Here is a 22227-nt window from a genome sequence, read left to right as displayed (position 1 = left end):
TGGTTAGCTGTTAACATTTCCATTGTGGAGCTCACTGCAGGGGTCCAGAGCCTCGCTCCTCTCCTTTCTCCCTGGCACAACTGGAGGAAGAGTTTGATTTATTCCCTCTCTCCTTCTGAGCAGCCTTCTTGTTTCCTTCACTCACAGCCTTCCCCAGCCCTGCTGTCTCTTCATGGAGGAGGCGGTGGCAGCCATCCCAGGAGTAGCCCAAGGAAGGCACTAAAGCCATGTGTCTCTTGGGATGCCCACCCAGCATGCAGGGCTAATGCTTTCAGATGAGGCTGAAAGCCACCCACCCATAGATCTGTGTGAAGAAGAGAAGTAAAACCTCAGAGTAACTACTTATTCCTCAACACAGGGGCTGGAGGCTCTGGGGTGGCTGTGGCTGAGGGAAGAGGGGCAGGGTTGTCTCCCCAGACCTAAGGGGAGAGCAGAAAGTATTGCAGAGGGTGTGGGTGCTGCCTGAGTGTCTCCTGACCCTGGGAGTGATTGGGGGTGAGGGGGAAGACAGGACTGTGGAGAGCTGGAGGTAGTGATGGGTGTTGTGGTGCCTGTGTGAAGGCTGAAGCATGTCCCCCCTAAGGGACATGTGGGACACAGAGTCTGGGAAAAGCCCTCCCTAACTGTGGTGCTCCCAGACAGCTTGATCCATCACCAGCTCTTGCTGACACCCTACAGCTGGGGCAGGACAAGCCCCTGTGGTTTGCAGCCTCTGGCACCAGTCTGAGCCATGGCGTGGGGGGATTGTTCCAGCAGCATGGGGAGTGGGAGGCAACTCATTTGACCTTTGTCCAAGGGCTTTGTTTGGGATCTCCCGGTGAGCCCCAGCAGAGCAGGGACTCTGGTGCTTGATGGATTGATACAAGCTGCTTTTGCTTCTCTAGAGACAAAAGCACCACCTCCATCTGGTTCTTAACTGCACCAAAGCACTTTAGGATTCACATCCTGGGTGACCTGGGATCTTCTCTGGCCTTGCCAGGCAGAAGGGAACCCCCTTGCCCCAGGCCCTGAGACAGGCATTGGAGATTGCAAAGAGCTAGCCCAGTTCTTGCTGCTTTGCCTCTCTAAGCACATCTGTGACTCTTCAACATCACAGCCAGCAGGATGAAAGCAAGGACACAACTGCCAAGAAATATGGACCCTGAACACCCTCTATTCCTCCTCCCCAAAGCTGTTAATTCCACAGTGATCCTGCTTTTTCTGCTATCGTCCTGTTTCCAGAGTTCAGGAACTATCCCTGTGGGACACCCTGAGGGGCTGATGGACATCTTCAAGCTAATAAAAGACCAAGACTTCTTGGAGTAAGTCGAGGACATAAGCTTTGGGGTTGAAACACAGGCTGTGTTAATGTTATCTGATGTCAGGGCAGCTTTTTTGGGCATGTTGTCCTCCTGCCATGCCAAGGACCTGTTCTCTCTTCCACATCTCATCTCTGCAACTTTGTGCAGTGGCCTCTCCCTCCAGAGAAGCTTCATCAGGAAAACTGCTCCTGAAAGGACCTGCTCTGAGTCTGAGCCACACACCAGGGAAATAGAAACCTTGCCAAGGGTGAGGGATGAGGGCATAATTATCTGCTCTTTGCCAGTGGTTACAAGGAGTGGGGGTGATAAAGGAGGAAATTTGTAAGACAGAGAAAAGGGCAATGGGGCAGAGGGGTCACTGCTGTTGCCCTCAGCCCCAGGATGGTGAAGACATCCTCGGGATGAAAAGGCTGGTAGGGCTGCACAGACCCTCTGGGTGAAACCATGGCCCTGCTGAGACCAGCTGGCATTTTTCCCTCCTTTCCAGTGAAACACATTTTTGCTGAAGGCAATCTTGGCACTGCTGCTTGCAAGGTGTCCGGCTGGCAAAGGAGTTCCTTGTGGGATCTTGGCCCTCCAACACAGGTATCATTCAGGAGCGGGGCTCTAGGGAACAGAAGGTGGCCTGTGTATCAAGGCCCTCTTTCACAGCCATGGAGGTACTGGGAACCACTGTGCTGGTGGGGTTTCAAGGGAAATCTTGGGAAATTGAGAAGTTGCAGCTGAGGGTGGGAGGATGAATGTCCTACCAGGGATTGCTCTAGAAGTGATGCAATGGATCTAGGCAGTACAAGAAATGGTCAGGGTGTTTTATTAATTGATTTATTTCCTTTTTCATCTTTTTTCATCCTTTCTTTCGGTCTTGTTTGACAAGGCTCTGAAACACAAAGAGGTTGATGAAGTGTGTAAGGAGTGAGAGCTGAGTCAGTCTGCTTTGTAGCTTGGCTCAGACATGCAGTGTCTGCTGGGTGTGCAGGGGGGCAGTTGGGGGCACTAAGGCTCACACCTTGCCTGCTGCAAGTTTTGGCTTCATGGCCTTGTAGTTTAGAGAGAGAGGGCAAGCCTAGGAGGCCTGGAGCAGCACGGTGAGCTGACCCGGTGCCAAAGGTCATAGAATAACACTGTCCCATCAGCTGTCAAGCTGGTAGGAATCTAGCTGAGTTACCTTGTTTGTGATACCTGGGGATCAACCTAGTGTATAGACACACTCAGCAGTGTCCTACAAGCCTCTCTTCCATCTTGTCATCTCTCCAGTGCCACCCAGCTACCAGGGGACAGCAGACACTGCTTCAGATATATCGGAGTGCCAGGTAAGAAGGCATCTGATACTGCTTTAGTTTCTGTCTCTTGTTGTGCAGGGGTGTGTGGCAGCTGTGGTATTTACAGTATGTGCAGTGGGTGCTGCAAAACTCCTCTATGAGGTGGCCTTCCACAGTGAGGGAATGCTGTGACACTAAGGTGGCACTGTCACACACTGCACCCCTATAATGCCACCACGTTAAGTGGCTCTGTCCTCCTTCCCTGGCAGCTCCCATGAGAAATACACACTCTCAAGTCAATGGTTTTGAGCATGTACGTGGCACCAGCTGCACCTGAGGGTAACCTTGCAGTGTGGGTAACCCTGGGTGACTTTGCCAGGGTTGCCATAGAGCAGAGATTGCCCCATGGCTGTGCCAGCCTGCCCTCAGCCCCACAACTGCTTCACCTGCCCTCACTGTCTCAGAAATCAGGTCTCCCCAATAAGAGGTTTTTTACTCTGCAGAGCAACCTGTGCTCTTCCTCCAGCCTGGAGGATTCGATGGTCACTGCTTTGTACACTTCAGAAGGCATCAGACACCTGAAGCACCTTGTGGCAGGTACCTTTACTTAGCTGACAACTGTGGTCTGGCATTGTTGAGAGGCTTGTGTTGAAGGATGGTGATTAGTTTCACAGCATTTGCTGTGAATTGTAAGAACTGTTTACTGACAGGCTCATGGATGCATGAAGTGGCAAAGTTACATCTGGTGTGGCATCAGCCCTGCTGGTGTCCTGTTCCTCCATCACACTAAGGGGAGCTGGGTCAGCTGTCACAGAAGGTTTAAAGAAACCCAGTTATAAAAGGTAATTTCTTGAGTGGTGGATCTGTGAGGAGAGCTTTCCAAAAGGTGTGTTTTTCAAGATGGCACTATTCCTTATTGCAGTGTAGGCTGCAATCCACTGGCAGAGCAAAACAGGTGCTGATCCTTTTGTGTGTGATACATCAGCAGCAATTGGCTGGGCAGTGACAGAAGGTTGGTGTCACCTCCCCTGGTGCTCAGAAACTCCTCTTCCACAACTGTCCTCTCTGCACCAGCACAGCCAGAGGTCACAGCCCAGCTCCTTGTCCCCAGCCCTGCCCTTCATTCCTGCCAGTCTTTGAGTGTCCTGACAGTAGTTTTGTTGCTGCAATGCTTTTGACACTGCCAGCCCCAGGGACAGAGCACAAAGCTGTCCACTGCCCTGTGAAGCTTAGCCCAAACCTCAGGCAGGGCTCTGGCAGGGCTGCAGCCTGGTCAGCCCCACACCAGGGTTCTGGCCCACCTCACTGTATCACCATGGACATGGGCATGGCATGAGCAATCAGCCCCAAGTCAGGGCCCAACAAACAGACCAAGAAATCCTCTTCTTCTGAAAAAACACTCCCTGCTCATTGTCTGCTTGGTATTCGCCACAGGGACCGGGGGGTTATTCTCATTTACCTTTCTTAATTAGTTTCAATCACAGTCACTAATCAGCTAAGCTGCATTCCTGTGGCTTGTGTGGATCGGCTGCTTTTTATTGGATTTTGTTTTTTTGAAATTGTAATGGTTTCTGAATTGGGATTGCCTGCACTAAGCACACACACCCTTTTCTGTGCTTGCTCAGTCTGCTGCTGGCAAGCAAGCCCTGCTCCTGCTCCCTGGCCGTGAGTAGGAGGCTCAGCAGGAGATTTAAGAGCCCATGGTGGGTCACAGGGGTGGGTGCCCCATGGACCACCCCCCCACCCCCCCCCATGGCATGCTGCTGGGTGTAGGACACCCATAGTTCTGCTCCATCCCACAGCACCCCTGTTTTTCCCCCAGCTTGTAAGAACAGTCCTTCAGGGAACCTGTTCCTGCAGATTTGTTAACATTTTTAGGAGCCAGGAGATGCTGAGATGAAGGCCTGCTGCTCATCACCAGCCTGATGCTCTGCTGTGAGTATTTGCACCAAGAAACACACACACACACTCTCAGCTTCCCCTGACTGGGACAGTGTCTGGGAGCTAAAGGTCCTGAAAGACCAGGAGAGGACAGTGTTTGCTCCTGTGTCCCCCGAGCACAAGGGTGTGCACAGTGCTGGGTGTGAGGAGTGTGTTCACACCCACCTGTGTTGGTTGCACCATTCCTGGCTGCTCTGCTCTGCACGTGCCTAAGCCTGGGCACAGCTCAAGCCTGGCTGGCCCCAGGAGTAGGGAAGCAGGCATTGCCAAGGGCTGGTCCATTGAGAGCTTTTAAACGGAGGCCTCCAAATTTTTTTTTGGCTGGAACAGGCAGTGAGAAGGGCTTGTGAAGCAGGGTGTGCTCTGTGTGTGTGTGTCAGCATTCTGGGCCAGCCTCAGCAGCACTGGTTGCGTGTAAGCCCTGAGCCCCTGGGCTGTGTTGGAGGCATGGAGAAGCTGTGACCAGCCAGAAGGTGACAGCAGTTTGTGCACATAACATCCAGGTGATGTGACCTCAGCCAGGTCAGGATTTGTGTTGTCAGCACATGGGTGGTGGTACCCATGCTGCCAGGGGAGAGGGAATCCATTGCATGGCATGTGACACTGGCCAGGTCTGTCCTACCCTGAACTTCTGGAACTGGTGGCAAAATAGTCTCATAGCTGCAGAAACAAGGTGCCAAGCTCAGGCTTATCAGCCAAGCTCAAGCCAAGCCCTACTGGCAAGAGCATCTGCGATTGCACCACTTTGGAAAGCATGAGACGCTGGACTCTGGAGCAGCATCTCTGCCCTGTCACCATTGACATGGTGCAGGGCTCCCCTGGACACAGCCTGGGTTGACCACACAGCCCTTGCTATGGGATGCAACCTACTCATAGGCACCCAGTGACTTGGCAGCTGCAGGACTGCTTATGGGAGTCCTTATCAGACCCTTTTCTCTGCAGCCTGTTTGTGGTGCAGCATCTCACTGAGCAGCTGCACAAGCCCAAAGGCTTCAGCAGCACCCAAGACAGAACAGAAATGCCTGTGCTATCTCTGTAGGATAGAAAGAAATCAGCCACCCAGCTAAGGAAGGTCAGCACAGAAGTCCTTATCTCCCTTCCCGCAAATGGGGATCATGAGTAAAGCACTCAAACATCATGAACATCATGAGAGGGAGTTAAAAAACCATGAGCTGATGTTGTTTTCTGTACATAACATGCTCTAGGGTTTCCTTCTCAGCCTCACAGTTTCATGCCTTTAGAATTTCATATTTTAGGTTCTTTTTTCCCTGCATTGAGAAATGATAGAAACCTATTTTTATATTTTTTTAATGTTTTCTTAAACACAACTGACAGTCTTCCACAGCCATTGGATTCCAGGAACCAAAACCTTAAAACCTCCCTCTGCTTTCTCTTCCTTCCTCAAAAAGCATCTTGAGACTAGTGATAAAATTCAGGCTTCAGCCAGCCTTGGGTGGGGTATCTATGAAGAAGGTGTTGACATTTCATGAGGCCACATGTTAATTGTTTTCTGTCTCTCTCTCAAATTTCCTTTGGGTCCCAATAGTTTTGAATTTAGTAGTAAACATTTAAGCATCATTACTTTATAGGACTTCATACAGTGTGTTTTGCTGCAGCATTTCCAGACATGGACGGGCTGATCTCTACCAAGAACATATGTCCTTCCAGTGGTGAAATGCTCTTTGGAACCTCTTTGGGCAAAATATATCTCAGTATTTTTAGAGAAGCAAGTGTTCATGTATGATCTTGCTGAAGGCATGGGTGAAAAAGAGGATCAGCTGTGAGACAGTAGTGAGTAGCCCCCAGCTCCTTTGGAAGGCACAGGGAAAACATGAGAAAACATCATGGGGAAAGTTTATTGCTCAACAAAACACCTCCAGGTTATGAAGGAGGCTCTGCCAGATCGTAGCTACCATATGGCATTCCAGGTTGTCTGACATGGTTTCATGCTCTGAGTATGGGTCTGGGACCTTTTCATTTCTGGCTTTGACATTACCCCAGAGACTCTCTGCCTTGGGCAAAATGCTCAGAACCATTCTTTGGCCTCATTATTTTTAATTATTTTTTTTTAATAATGATCAGGGTCGGCATAATCATGTGCAGCTCCCTCATCATTGATGGGGATGCTGCCTGCTGTGGTCTTTGGTCCAAAATGCTGTATGTTAAATGTTAAAGATGGCAGGAAGATCTCCATGTAGCCTTTTAGAGCTGTGCCCTTGTGGCTAAGAAGGCCAGTGGCATCCTGGGGTGCATTAGAAAGGGTGTGGTTAGTAGGTCAAGAGAGGTTCTCCTCCCCCTCTATTCTGCATTGGTGAGGCCGCATCTGGAGTATTGTGTCCAGTTCTGGGCCCCTCAGTTCAGGAAGGACAGGGAACTGCTTGAAAGAGTCCAGCACAGAGCCACAGAGATGATTAAGGGAGTGGAACATCTTCCTTATGAGCAAAGGCTGAGAGAGCTGGGTCTCTTTAGCTTGGAGAAAAGAAGACTGAGAGGTGACCTCATCAATGTTTACAAACACATAAAGGGTGAGTGTCAAGAAGATGGAGTTAAGCTTTTTTCAGTGATGACCAGTGATAGGACAAGGAGTAATGGATACAAACTGGAGCACAGGAGGTTTAAGGGGAATATCAGAAAAAAAAATTTACTGTGAGAGTGACAGAGCACTGGAACAGGCTGCCCAGAGAGGTTGTAGAGTCTTCTTCACTGGAGACATTCAAAACCCACCTGGACGCCTTCCTGTGTGATGTACTCTGGGTGACCCTGCTCTGGCAGGGGGGGTTGGACTAGATGATCTTTCGAGGTCCCTTCCAACCCCTAGGATTCTATGATTCTATGCTGCCTGCTGTGGTCTTTGGTCCAAAATGCTGTATGTTAAATGTTAAAGATGGCAGGAAGATCTCCATATAGCCTTGCAGAGCTGGACTCCAGCCCTCCTTCTGTCATGCTTACTTTGTTTTTCCCCTTATTTACCATGCAGACATTCCCATCCCTCCCGTTCAGTGGTGGTCCCTCTGCTCCCACCCACAGCTCTCTTTGGGCCACATTGTGTTCCAGGCTGGTCCCATCCCTGCTGGCAGTTCCTCACCTACATCTGCTGGAGGTTGCTCAGAGATGTAGCAAGCAAGATCTGCCTGATATTGCTGGGTTTACACTGAGCTACAGGTCTTTGCACTCTTTTCTCTTAATTGTCTGTTTCCAGGAATCAAAGGAAAAAGGAAAGCCCAGCACTCTGCACGGGGCCATTAACTGACCATAAAAAGGTTTTGCCACAGAGAGGCTGGGTGGTCAGGTGGTCTGAGAACAAGATTGGAAACCATCACCTCCCAAGTTCCCAAACTGTTCATGTCACTGAGCATCTCTGAGGCGTGGTGCTTCACCCCATATGTCTCTGTTTACCATGGATAAAACAGAGCTATTAATACTGCTGTGCTTCAGGGTGATCTTTTGCACTGTAATTAATGTTAAAACCTCCTGAGATCACTCTCTGGAAGGAGCTGGAGGGGTGCTGAGGGCTGTGTACCGTGGGGCTGCCTGCTTCCACCAGAGCTGCATTTATTGGTGCTGATTCCAAAAGTGAATGGCAATGAAAACCTTTTCTCTAAGGTCCCTGAAAGAAGATTGCTTTCAGGTGAGGGAAAAAAAGTAAAAAGAAAAAAAAAAAAAGACAAAAAAAAAAAGACCAGATCAAAATCACTTAGATTCTGATATTTTTCCATTTATATTTTGATTTTTTTTAAATTTTTTTTTTTTTTTTTTTTTAATCATCTGAAAAAATGATGAAATGGAAGGCTGGCTTGTTGATACATGTTTTTTAACCCAGGTCTGATCAGTACAAATGCTCTTGACAGCTGAGTGACTTTGTTTCTGTGTGTGCTGGGCAGAGGGGAAAATTGCAAAGGGCTAACACGGGTCTTTAACATCACCCAAAGGGGTGGAGATGCTTTAACACCCCTGCCAAGCAGAGCTGCTCCCTCCTGACCCCACTGGTGATGCAGCAGGTGATGTGGGCATTAATTGCCAAATATTACAATTGTGTTTTCATGAAAGTCCATCGTTTTTCAAGGCAAGTGCTCTGGCACTAATTGCCTCAGAGCTAATGGAACTGACCTGCCTGAGCTGCTAAGGGCAGCAGAGGCTACACATTAGCTGTTCTCACACATTTAAAAAAGAAAATACAACCCCACAGGCACTGTGGCTAAGCACATGACCCCTGGGTGGAGATGGAGATCAGGTCGCAGCAATAACCTGCTCATCAACCCTCTTACTGTTTGTTGTGCCTGTGCTGATGAGCCAGAAGAGCCTTGCCCACTGCTGAGCACCTGGATGGGTAGCAGGATTCCTGGTGTCTCTGCCCAGATCTCCAGCTGTGGAGTCCCTGGTCTCACTGGGAGCAAGATCCCTCACCTGTCACTGGGTGCCCCTATTGTGGTTGCTTTCTGGACCCGAAGAGGAGGGATCCAAGCTGCAGAGACACAGCCTGACCTGCTCACAGCAGACTCCTTGCTCTCCTTGAACCCTGCTGAAGGCAGGAGGAGGGACAGTGGCACCTCCAGGATGGGCTGCAAAGCCCTGAAGTGAGAGACTGCCCTGAATTTGATATTACCCTATTGCTCTGTTGCTGTCCCTTAACTATAGTGGGAGAACAGCCTGTGTGTGGTTCTTGTGAAGCTGCAGTTGCGGATGCCCTTCCTGAGATGCTCCCACTCTGAGCAACATTCCTTGTAAATGAAGGAAAATGATGTAATGCCAAAGCATTAAATAGCATCTCCTTGGGTGAGCTCAGCGTGTGCGTCCCTGGCATGCCCCAGCTTTGTGAAAATGGGAGCTGGCCCCTACACACAAGTGAGTTCCTTGTCAGCCTGCTGGCATCCTTTCAGACAGCAAGTATTGTTAAGGAACTAATGCTAATTGCTCGAAGAGAATATGTCCTGTGCTGGGAATTGCTACTGTGCAAATGTCAGCTGTTATCAGCCACATGTGGGGTGCACGGGGGGCGTGAGGGGGGTGGGGGTGGTACTTATATGTACAGTGAGAAAAAGGAGGCATTGCTTCTGCCCCCATTGAGGATGTTGAGGAGTTAGGACCATTCCTTAAGTAAACATCCCTCATGGTCTGAATCCCATTTAAGCTTCAGCAGCTTTTATGGTGCTCTTTGCACTCACTTGCAGGAGCTGCTAGGCTTTACCTTAGGATAAGGAGGGGGGGTTGTGTTACTTCTCGGGAGCTGGATACCCCACGGCCAGGCATCCCAGACCTCTGAGGGCTTTGAGGCAGCTCCTGCACTTTATCAAAGCCAGCTCAAGTTTCTGTGCCTGGCTCAGGGTGAATAAATCTGAACAGATGCCTTGTGGGAGAGTGGATGGAAGATTGTCACCCCTGCTGCTAAGAAGCATTCTCATTTTGGAGCTTTGATACTCTGACCAGGACTCTGAGCTCGGCATCCTGGGACGTCCCATGCAGCCACAGCCTGTTTATTCAACGTTTCATCTGGCACAAAAGCTGTATTTTACTGTCAGATGCTCTCCATTAGCTTCAAGTGTGAAATTATCATTCCCACCCTTTTACAAACCCCACCCTGGTGGGGAAATGAGGGAGAAAACAACCTCGAGGGCTGCTCACAGGATGTGTACGAGCTGTCACTTGTCAGCACAGAACCCGCTTATGGCAGGAATTACTGCTTCTCTCTCAGGAAGGCCGGAGAGAAGCCCAGCCTGCAAACACCACAACTCTATAATGTTCACATGGGCACATGGTGAAGCAGCCCCAGAGATGTTTCCATCCTTTTGCAGTCTCCTGGCAGCAGGGTGCAACCCCATGAGGCTCAAGGGGATAAGAGGGGAGAGGAAGTGCAGCTCGGCAGGTGGGGACGTGCTGGCCTGTCCCCATCATGGCCCTGGCTCCTTTCCCTGGCTGCTCTCCTGTTCTAAGCCCCAGATCATCTCAAATCTCCTTGAGATGCCAAAATTGAGTGATATGAGCCTGGACCACATTTTCACTTTCTTTTGTGAAGGCAAGTTCCCGTAACAACGTGGTGGTGTGGGACTGAGGGATAAAGACTCTATTTTCCTTTTGCTTCCTGCCTTCCAGATTTACCCTGTATGCTGTGGATACACGAGGGAGACACTCAGAGCTGAGCACTGTCACCCTGAGGACAGCCTGCCCGCTGGTGGATGACAGCAAGGCAGAAGGTCAGTGTTCAGGTGCCTCATTTTCCACAACATAAGACATTTCCTGCTAATTTTGCTTTCCCTTTGTTCATTTTACTCCTACAAGCCCCTCCAGTCCTTCCTCTCACACTGTGAAACTTGTGTAAATCCACTCATGAGCACAGGGACATTTATCTGGGGGGGAGGGTGTGACATATTGCAAGAGTGCCCAATAGGTAAGTCCCCTGGGCTGGGCAGCTGGTGGCTCCCATGGGCCTGTGGCACAGCTTCCTTCCCCATACAGGGTGGTGGGAGCTGATAAGGTGTTTGCCACACATTCCCTGAAAAAGGAGCAATTTCTTCTTGTGAAAGCAAGAGAGGCAGCCCTTGCTGGGCCAGGGCAGGGACACGGGTGGCTTTGGGTGTTTCAAAGGAGGCAGGTGGCAGCTGGTTTCATTTGGAAACACCCTATAAAAGCCCAGCCACTTTTGCACATTTGCATTTTCCTATTTTGAAACACGATCCCATTTGTTTTTAGACCCAGAACACTTGGTTACTTTCAAGTTTCAAAAGATTCCTCTAAGTGAAAGGCAGGTTGCCTGCTTTCTTCCTTGTTTGCTTTCTATTTTGAAAAAGAGGAAGTTTTGATGAATGCTTTGTTCCATGTTATTAATAAGCATCCACAGGAAAAATAAGCAAATGGAAGAAAAGGAAGAAAATGAGGTTTTGTGCATTTTTCGTTTCTAAAAAGAGATCCTTCTCTACAGCAGAGAGTTCACCCTCCTGTTTAACACATCTGAGCTGCTCCAGTAGGTGCCCATGACACCAATGTGCTGTATTTCTGCCATCTTCTTACCAACGGTGTTCCATTCTTCCTACCCTTTAGCATCAGAGCTGTGCCATTGCTTTTGGTTTGGGGACTTAGGGAAGAGCTTGCCTGCCCTACCTGGGAGGATAAAGCTGCACCTGACCTGCTGGCAGTCCTCCTCCTCTTCTTCTCCCATTCCTTCATGGAATGTTGCTGGAATGTTTGAGGCTGCCCCGCTCATGCAGGGCACTGGCTGCAGGATTAGCTTGAGGAGTTGCTAAATGCTCCCCAGGTCATGAGACCCTGCTGCAGGCAGCCCCAAGGGCCTGGCAGCCATCCCTGGTGCCTGCCCCTCCTGCCAGCCCTGCCAAGGCCTTCGCTCCTCCTCCTTCTGTGTTGGCACCTTCTGGCTGCTCATTAATCCCGTTCCCCTGATGCTTTCCAGAGATAGCTGACAAAATCTACAACCTCTACAACGGCTACACCAGCGGGAAGGAGCAGCAGACGGCCTATAACACGCTGATGGAGGTCTCTGCTTCCATGCTCTTCCGAGTCCAGCACCACTACAACTCCCACTATGAGAAGTTTGGAGACTTCGTCTGGCGCAGTGAGGATGAGCTGGGGCCCAGGTATTTGTCCCTTCCCTGCATCCTACCCTGCCCCAGCCACTGTGGATGTGACCCTCATTACCTTCTCCTTGTAGCTGAGAGATGTTCCCTTTTGGTGCTCACCAAACTGTCCTGCCATCCCATAGGACCACCAGGTCCCACTTGGTCTTTGGATTAATGCTTGTGGGACATCTAGCAGCTGTGTGGTCTTTGGGTCAATGTGTGTGGAACATCTAGCCACCAGCCTGAACCAGGAGGGTGATGCTGCAGAGGAGCTGGATGTGTTGAAGAAGCTGGGGAATGGGGAAAAAGGGTGTAAATGGGGACCAGCTCAGATTGTGTGTAGTTGTAGAGCCATGGTAGATGGGACCATGGCTGCCCCAGGGCTCAGAGATGCCCTGATGAATGGCAGGGTGGATGTTGGAAAGAATGACTGAGGGCATGAAGCAAAAATGCAGCAGTTAGGTATGGGATGAGTGATGTGGACAGTGAGGAATGCTAGGATCAGGAGCTGCAGTGTGGAGGCACCTGTGCTCCTCAGGGGTATCTGAGGAATACAGGGCAAGGCCATTCCAATACTTTAGTGTTGGTGCCTGTCAAATACCCAGTAATGAGGAGCAGCAGAATCCCTCCTAGGCATTTTTTGCTGGAGAACACTAGTTTCAAGGAACATGATGTGACCTCCAGGACTGCCCCCTGCCCGCCCCCCCCCACCCCCCATAGGGGGATGGATTCTGTATCCAGGAGAGATTCATTCCTCCACACCTAGACAGTATTTTCTGTGGCGAGTTGAGGAGAGAACCGCTCACCCAGGTGGGGCTTTGGCACCTGCTACCTCCTGGTGTGGTTTGGGATGTGTGTGACAATGCAAACACCTTGCTGCAGGGGGGTGATTCGTGTGTGAAAATAGTTTTGAGCCCCAGGAAGGGCAGAGCTGAGGTGCTAGGGAGCAGACTATTACTTTTGTCTGTAGACTGACTATTTGATACCATCAGAGGGGTCAATGATTGAGCAATCTCTATGTATTAAATTGGCTCTTCTAAACAGTATATTTCATGGACATTTCCTTGTATTTTTTATATATATATATATTTGACATATATTTATTCTCACAGTAATATATGGTTGCCATACAAACTGTAAATATTTCAAAAATTCCCTTTTCCACCTTCCCAAAAGAATAATTCAGCTTGCTGATGTAGGCACTAGAAAGATCCTCCTAAATTTTAGCCTGGTGGTGCCCCTGACACTGTGCAAGTTTGCCAGCAAGCACACAGCACCTCATTTGTTACCTACATTCAGCTTTATGCTGGAAATATTTTCCCTTTGCTACGCATTTCATGCTCTGAGGAGGGCTGGGAGAGGATTGTTTCTGGGAGTATAAAGAGGGACCTTTCCAGTGAGGCTGCACCTGCAAATGTCCAGTGTGCAATGAAAGGGGTGGCAGGACTCAGAGATCACAGGTACGTGAACTACACTGTGCCCAGGCAGCTGGCAGTGTCCTGGCAGTGTCCCAGCAAAGGTCAGACTGCCACTGAGTCTCTTGGGAAGCACCCTGCAAGAAATGCTCAGAAGTAACCATATCTCTCTGGACATCTTGAGATCTCTTACAGGATTCTAATAGCCTTGACTTGCTTTGAAGCTTTTAGAGTCACAGTTCATCCAATGTCCTCATCTAACATGTTCTCTGAGAAGCTGGAGCAGAGGAAGATGGAGGAATGGGGTCCTGCCATCCATGAACAGCTGTAAAAGATTTTTTTTCTGTCCCCCCTGCTCCTCTCTGCTTGTTGGACATGGCTGAGGATCTGTGCATAATACCAGGATGACAGCTTCTCACAACAGTTTGCACTCCTCCTGGACATAAATCCAAGCTGGCCTGGGGCTTGCCCTCCTCAGAGTTCCTTTGGTAGTTCATTAGCCTCTGGCACAGAGCCATTCTCATTCTTCCCACTGCCATCCTCCTCTGTGATGACACTGTAGACTTGTTTGTCCTTTTCAATTCTTCTCTCTCTAAGTCCCTGAGAACCATCAGCCTCTTCTCACACATCCTTATTTTCTGTTACTTGAGATCCAGCATATTTCCTGAAGGATGTCTCTAACCTGATACCTGCATCAAGACATGGGATTTTCAAGGTGACATTTCAATTGCCTGACTCTGTATCAAGCTACATCTGGAGTCAGTGGTCGATGGGGCTGCTCTCTGCTCGCCTCACTGAGCCAGATGAGCTCCTCACAGCACTCATATGCCCCTGTTCTGTATTTGAGACCTATGGCACTTGCAGCCAAGGGAAAGCATCTATAAATGCCATGGCAGCTGGTGCTTGACAAGAGTAAAGCTCTGCCACCCAGCCTTGCTTCTCAGGGAGCTTGGACAGAAACAGAGGCACTGACGCAGCAGGAGGCGAGTGATGATTTGCCAAGGGAGGCCATCTCGTAACACGATTTTAATGGACAGACTCTTCTCCTTCCCAGGGGGACACTCATTTTCGTACCTTGAAATGTTTATCAGATGAGCCTCAGCTTCACAGCAAATGTCCGCTCATAAAACGGAGCGACAAGAGGGAAGCTGATTGCCTCTGTGTAATAAATACATCACTCTGGAGTCCTCGTGAGCCCAGTTTCCATGAAAGCCACAGGTTACTGCAAACAGCTGCTTGCAAGAAGACACGCTGACAGCCAGATGTCCCAACCAGACCGTTTACATTAAGGAGACATTAAAAACTTAGCTCATAGGTGGCCCTAACCCAGGACTTTCTGTGGTCAGCAGCATCTTGGCACCTGGCTTGCCTCATCCTGCTAGTCTCCTTTAGCAACAACAACCCCTTTCCTGCTCCTCCCCGTTCCTCTTACAGACACCAAGTGAATCTCACAGAGTTATTTTTTTTTCCAGCAAAACAGAGGAATCTGTCGAAAGCAGCAATGGTTTGATGCTCCTGTGCATTCAGGCCTTTGGATCTGAGCAGCCAGAGTGCTTCCTGACACAGTGATGGGGAGATGTCATTATTTTCTTCCTGTGCTTTCAGGACAATTCTTACTGTGAACAGAACCTGGCTTTTAGGAGGAGGCAGAACAAATAATTAAGTTAAAATCTTCCTTCCATGTCTTTACTTGTGGCTACCAGCAGCAACGAGGTCAGGATGTGGCATCAGCCCAGAGCTCACAGCCTCTGCTTTGCTTGAGCAAGTGGCTCAGGCAGGAGACCAAGTGCATCTCCAAAGCAGCTGCCTTCTGGTACCGAGGGGGAATGCAATGTACTGATGGGAGGCTGTGATAAGAGGCCATCGAGTCCTGGACTCATTGTCCTCCCACATGAGGGTCTGGCAGACCCAGGTCATTTCTCAGTAGAGTGGAACTGAATTTATGACAAAATTGCCCCATGTGGGAACAGAGCATCCAGGCAGCCACCCTCTCCCTGCAACAGTCCAGGGAATCTCATGCTTCCTTCCACCCCAGGTATCATTTCTTCTGTGTTTTGTCATGCTGGTTCCTTCTCTTTTTAGCACCTCCCTCCTAGGTGAGATAGGACAGGGTTTTGTTGGCTCCAGATATGTTTTGATACCCCATCGGCCATCAAGGTAAGTGATGGAAGTCCCCTGTGCAGCTGGGGGACAAATAGCACCCTTTGGGCTGGGTCGAGCAGAAGGTAACAAGTCTCCTGCTCTTGGACACATCCTTGCAGAGCTGGGACAGGCAACCATGGAGCTCGGGGCCCTGTCCCCTGGGCAGTCACTGCACTGACACCCTTGATGTGGGGCTGCTGGTTCATGCACAAATCCTCAGAAAGTGCCCTGGCAGCAGACACCCATCCCTTCCCCTTTCCTCCCCCCCACCATGGCACAAGGTATTGCACAGGGAAGCATCCACGTAGAACTGTCAGTACTTTTAAATCCCTCTCTTCATCATTTATGGCTGTGGCTGTGACCCCCTTAATCCTTCATGTAAGTGGAGACCAGAATCAGTCCCTGGCTGGTGCTGACTTAAAACAACGACCCCTGTGGTGGGCAAGTGGGGGGCTGGGAGGGCACTGCTGGCTCATGCCAACGTGTGGACACCCCCAATCTGGGCTGTGGAAGGGGTTCTCTTTCATCCCTTTGGGGATCTGAGAGCTTGGGGTTTGGCCACATGAGAGTGACTACCCCCTTGCTTGCTCCCCTGCCATCCTCTCCCAATTCCTGCCCTTTAATACGGCAATAAATTGCTGCTCCTGGCAGGGATGAGGTGGGTCAGCATTTAGGAAGGTTTCATTTCCAGTATTTGAAAAGGTGGTCGTTCTGACCCAACAGCCTTCCACAGGGAGCCCTCGGGTAATACCCAGGGCTTGATTTATGGTGTTAAATTGGCAGCCCAAGAACTGCTCCTGTAATTTATTACCCAGCCCTCCCCAGAAAGCCTCTCTCTCTCTTGCCCCTCCCCTTGCCCACTCTGTCTCTCTTTCTCTTTTTTATTTTTTTTGAAGAGGGAACAGCTGGCAGCCAAAAGCTAATTCTAACATTTATACATTGCTTCATTACTCCATTGAAAGAAATCACTCAAAGTGGTGAAACCCATCAAAATAGGGGTTTTGGCACTGGACACAGGAAGTAAGGGCCCTGATTCTCCCCCCCCCATCACCCTTTCTCCTCCTTGACCAGGATGCAGTGTGTTTTCAGCTTCCCCCTAAGGCCCACCCATCATGTGCTACATCCCACCCTTGAATGTTGGTTCTTTCCCAGGACCAATTGCACTGAGCACAACTGGAGATGCAGCAGGTGTATGGAGACCAGCTCCACGAGGAGCACAGCCTTTGGCACATAAGATATCAGCAGGTCTGGATGGTTTCACCCCTGCAATTCTTTCCAACCTTGAGTTCCTCCTCAAACATAAGAATGTTTGCCTGGGTAAGAGACCTGGGTATGTATCAGAAAGCAGGACTGACATGGTAATTTTTAGCTAAATCCAGAAGGTCCTGGAAGTATGGTGGAGCAAGGAATGAAAATGGTAGAGAATGAATGGTAGAGAATGGTAGAATGAAAAAGGTAGAGAAGGCCAAAGGAAATGGAGGTAAAGGCAGGTTGTGTGAAAGAGAAGTGAGAGGCGGGTGAAGAAAGCTATGGAGGGTAGCAGAAAGGTGGAGTGGTGAAAAGGGAGGAGAGGAAGAGAAGACCTTGGCCAATGTGTAGGTGCATGCTGAAGAGTCCACTCCTTGTGTTGTTAGGGCCAAGTCATGTTTACCCCTCACTGGGGCTTTCTTAAAGGGCTCATTAAAGAACACTCATTGTCACTCCCCTCTTGCTGTGGCTGGGAAGGGCCTTGTGGCAAACTGCAGTGAGAACCAACATGGGGGAAAATCCATTGATTGCTTGTTTGGTGTTTGGATGGACAACTGCCTCGTGTCAGCACAGTATTCAGGTCCACACACACCTGCACAAGCACAGGTGGGCTGGAGAAGGACCAACAGTGCTTTTTGGCAGGAGAGATTATTTACAATAATGAAGGGTGACCATGAACCTGTGGCCTTAGACAGATGATGGTTACTCTTTTTGAGGAGGAGGGTTTTCTGGCTAAGTGCTCTCCTCCTGAGCACTGTCAACTCACATAAAAGTCCATCCTATGAGCTGACCCTGGGATTTGCTCTCACTCAGCCTTCCCTAAAAAAAACCAAACAACAGAAAAACACCTGAATCAGTGCAGCTGGTAAGAAACAATTTTTCAGCATTAGGCTGGGTGAGTAGTGGAAGCTCACCAGCTCTTGGCTCTAAGAACAGGTTAGACACATAGTCATCAAGGCAGGTTGATCCCAGCAAGAAAATGGCAGAGATGATGCTTTTTGGTCCCTTCCAGCCCCAGTGATTATGCTGAAGTTTGTTAATTGTAGTGACAGTCACAGCAGACTTTGGTTTGTTGCTCAGCTGAGCTTTAATCAGTCAGGCTTTATTGAGACTATCTTATGCCATGGTAGAATTTTGTAACCTGTCCACAGCAGGCATCCAGCAGTGACAGACCTGTGCTTGACAGTGTGTCAGGTCTTGATGCACAGTGGGAGCACCAGATGCTGTAGATGGTCAGGTGGAAGCTATGGAGAGTAGAGGTTTGCTGTCAGCTGTGCTGTCACCCCATGACTTCACTGTGATATATTTGTGCGTATCACTAATGAGGCTCAGATTGCCTGGTCAGGCTTGTCTTTATCAATTACATTGATACATGGCAAGATGTAGTGTTGGGTCAGGATGAGCCAACCCTGCTCTTCCCTTCCCCTGGAAAACTGACTCTGAGCCTGTCAGCACTGGGTTGAAGTGGGTAAGTTTTCCATGTGCAGCAGTGGTTTCCTACAGCCTTTTATCCAGTCTTCCCTCTCCTGAGGGAGAGGCCTGTAAGTGGCTGGGTTTGCTGGGATGTCCTCTTGCCTCCTGCTGCTGTGTCTGCCCTCTGCTCTGGCACGGGGGTGACTCTGGCCTGTCCTTCCCAGCCACCCCTCCCTGGTGCCACCAGGCTCCTGAAGCTCCCCTCCTGGCTGGGAGCTCACAGCCCGGGCTGCAACACCCCTGTGCTTTCATAATCAAATAATCCCCGTGTTTATGCCTCTCTGACCGACAGCGCTGCCCGGACATGTCATTATCGGGAATTTACATTCCTGCAGGAATGGCAAAACCCCCTAGCCCCAAATCCAGAGCTTTCCTGTGGCACCAGAGGGAGAGGAAATAATCTGTGATCTTGAGACTTTCAGACCACTGAAGTAAACCCTCCTCCCCTCCCTTTGTTTGATTTAGCACTTTGCAGACTCCCACCAGGGGATTCTTGGTTTCTTATGGATTTATTTTGTTTTGTCTTAATGTGTTGTGCTTTTCTTCCTCGCCCTTCTAGTGTCAGTCCTTTTGGGCCATTTGCCTCCTGGAGACTTGGGAAAATAGGAAAGGGTGGGCTGGGCTCATCGGTCAGAAGCAGTAAGGTGCTGGGCATCTCACCAGGGTGCATGTGCTGGAGCCTGCCAGGGGCACACAGTGCTGGTGGTGACCATCTAGCCAGGGGCACACAGTGTCCCCAGGGCACTTAAGCTACTCTAGCGGGTCACACCTGGGATCCCACCTGCCCTGCTGACCTGGTGCTGTAAAACAGTAGATGTACCCAGAACTTTTGGGTAAAACAGAGCTTGTCTCCACATGAAACAGGAAAAACAATGTCTTAGGCAACGATCTCATCTGTTCTTGTCACAAGACCCATCTGGTTGTGGAACCCAGAAGTCCTGGTGCCCAGACTCCTCTTTGCATTGCTTGCTTTGCTCTGTCTCCATCTCTGTTTGTCCTCTCCAGGAAGGCACACCTGATCCTGAGGAGGCTGGAGAAGGTCAGCAGTCACTGCTCAACTCTGCTCCGCAGTGCCTACATCCAGAGCCGCACCGAGACCATGCCCTACTTGTTCTGCCGCAGCGAAGAAGTCCGGCCACCCGGCATGGTCTGGTACAGCATCCTAAAGGACACCAAAGTAACGTGTGAGGAGAAGATGGTCTCCATGCTGCGCAACACGTACGGGGAGTCCAAGGGGCGGTGAGAGAAGGTGTGGGCCTGGAGCTGTGGGAGGCCAAGGGACTCTGAGGACTCGAGGACTCATGATGTGCTGAGAGGCTGGTGGGGTTCTGGGTTGGGTGGTGTTTGGAGGGGGTGGAAGGGGACAGCGAGGCCAAACAGGACTTTCTCACACAGACAGCAGAGAAACAAGAAATCAGCAAGGTGGACTTTCATTCCTTTTCCTTTTTTCTTTTTTTTTTTTTTTAATTTTTGGGTTTTTTTCAAGAGGAAAAAGAAAAAAAAGAAATTACCTAATTTGACTCTGCATAAAAGCCTCTCCTTTTTAATCTTTTCTTACTGATTTTCCCGGACTACACACTCCAAAACCCTGGGAGGAGGAGATGCCCTCTCGAAGCCAGAGCCAGGTAGAGGGGAGCTGCTGGGCACAGGGTGACCCCCAGCCCTGCCTGCCCTGCCTGCCCTGCCACCGGGCAGGAGCTGTGGGGTGAGGGGCCTGGGTGCTGTGGTGGCCCAAGATGGCAGGAGGAGGTGAGGCAGGTGGCTGGTGACACCATCCTGCCAGTCAAGGTCCCAGCAGGGGATGCCAGGCAGGTGCCAGGACTCTGCAGGCAAGCTGGGCTTTTGTACCACTCTGAGTGGACGGAGCAGCTCTGTGCACAGCCTTCATTTGCAAGGCTCCTGGCAGCTTGTTCTGTGCATTAAAGGTTCATATTAAGTCCATCTTTGTTGCTCCTTGGTGTTTCTTCCTGACACCATGTCAATACCGCCTGGGCCTTCATGAGATTTCAGTAGAGGACATGACCAATGGCTGTCTCCAGGTGGGATGTGGCCGAGATGAGGGGCTGTATCAGGGCAGTGATGCTGACCCCCAGAGCTGGAGGAGAAAGTGCAGTGTCTGTGTGTAGGGTCTTCTCCCTCCCCAACACCCAGCTCGGCCACCAGCCCCGGTGGGAGCTGGAGGCATGTGGGAAAGCCCAAGAAGGAAGCCAGAGGCTAAAAAGCCTTGGAGAATCTGGTTTCTTTTACTGTCAGATGTGGGTTAGGCTGGCCCGGGATCTCTGTGGGTAATGGATTTCTCAGCCTGGTAGCCAAACCAAAAAGTGTGGGAGGGTGAGAGGGGGGAAAAAAACCAAATATCAGATCAGCTCAAAACTATTGCTTTTTCTTTTTAAAGCAAAACAATGAATCTGGAGGGGGCAAAGGGAACAGTGTGGGTTGGCTCAATCAGTTTAACCAGCCCAAAGCAAATAGTTTCGTGGACTTTTTCAGGTTATTTAACCCTTTAATGTAAAAGCAAACAAGCAGGAGGTAAGTTTCAAAATGAAAATATTTTGAAAGCGAAGGCGAGGGAGTTGATGTAGAGCAAGTTCAGCCAGAGACCTTTTCTTGAGCTAAGCTTATTTACCTGATTTGCACCCACTCAAAAAAATCTGTAATTTCTCCCAAACTGCTCTTTCCCCTACCCCCTTCCCTTTTGTTATGTCTCTGCACTTGTCTTGTGCCACATTGATGTTGCACATTGGGACGGTCTCCAGTACCTGGTCAAGGTCTTGCTGGAGTTAACAGAAAACTTGGCCTTGGTGTAGCAGCCTGTGGAGCAAGTGCCAAAGCACTGCAGGTAGCCCGAGGTCTTCATTTTTAAGCTCAACTTCTTTTTCTGTGGGAGGGAGAGGACAGTGACACTGCAGCATCTGGGCTATGGCCACTGTGTCACTGAAGCACAAGGGGCATGGAGGGACCATGAAGCTGTGTGTGTGTTAAAACCCCTCTCAGCCCCCAGCACTGCTGCTGCCTGTTCACCATCCCTTTGCCCTTCAGAGGTGGCTGGTGGCCATGGAGTTTTGTTGTGGGGATGAAGGAGATGACAGTGACTTGCATTTACTTGGCCAGAGCTGCTGAATACTGGCATGGGTCTCAGCACCCACCAGCATCAGCCAAGCCTGCAGCAGGTCTTTGAGCCACAGAGGTGCTGGAGCTCACAGGTCTTGCACTTCCTGAAATGGGGACACTGGTGCAGGAAGAAGAGAGACCAAGTTTGTTCAGCTTTGCTATAGTGTAAAACAAAATACAGCAAAACCCTCCAAGTGCAAATGTGCCAGCATCCCAGCCTGGACCTGGACTGGTGTTTCTGGCACCAGGTTGTCACACTGAGCTGCTTATTTCATGTGCTGCCATGTCATGGTATATGCACTGCTGAGCGGGAGGGAAACCCTAAATCCCTCTTTGGAGGCACTGATGCCAATCTTGGACTGATCCTTCCCTCCCAGCAGCTGCAGAGCAGGCAAGGGTCCATTGCCTCATGGGATGGGTCCCCCTGGAAGTGGTACATGTCAGGAATGCCAGGGCCAGCAGCACTCACAGAGCCTGGCTGGGCCCAGCCCCACAGCCAGCTGTTGCTGGGTGCACCTCCAGGTACTTTGAAGCTTCCTCATGGTCTCAAGGTTCAGGCCCTCAGCTATGCCTTTCTTTGTATTTTACAAACACGGCATTTCAGTTTGCTTGTGGTTTTTTTGTTTGTTTGTTTGTTTTTGTGTTTGTTTTTTTTTTTTCTTGGAGATGATTTATTTCTCTGCAAGGTTCATGCAGTGTGTGCTGTGGTGGGAGCAGCTCCATGGGTTCTCTGTCAGTGAGAGCCAGTGTCAACCAACCTGAGGAACAAACT

The 22227-nt window shown here is 50.0% G+C and overlaps 1 protein-coding gene across 2 annotated transcripts in view; it reads left to right on the top strand.

Moving 5' to 3' along the window:
• ASTN2 (astrotactin 2) overlaps positions 1 to 20285 on the top strand; it is a 332514-nt gene extending 312229 nt beyond the window's left edge. For both annotated transcript variants that reach the window (XM_051636914.1, XM_051636915.1), the window contains 3 exons: positions 10589 to 10689; positions 11901 to 12084; positions 19350 to 20285. In XM_051636914.1, coding sequence (XP_051492874.1) covers positions 10589 to 10689; positions 11901 to 12084; positions 19350 to 19587 — 523 coding nt within the window. In that variant the 3' untranslated portion in view covers positions 19588 to 20285. The remainder of the gene's footprint in view (positions 1 to 10588; positions 10690 to 11900; positions 12085 to 19349) is intronic.
• The last annotated feature ends 1942 nt before the right edge of the window (positions 20286 to 22227 follow it).

This window comes from Apus apus, chromosome 19 (genome assembly GCF_020740795.1).
Source record: "Apus apus isolate bApuApu2 chromosome 19, bApuApu2.pri.cur, whole genome shotgun sequence".
In the NCBI taxonomy this organism is placed as follows: domain Eukaryota; kingdom Metazoa; phylum Chordata; class Aves; order Apodiformes; family Apodidae; genus Apus; species Apus apus.
This window is presented reverse-complemented; position numbering and strand designations above follow the sequence as displayed.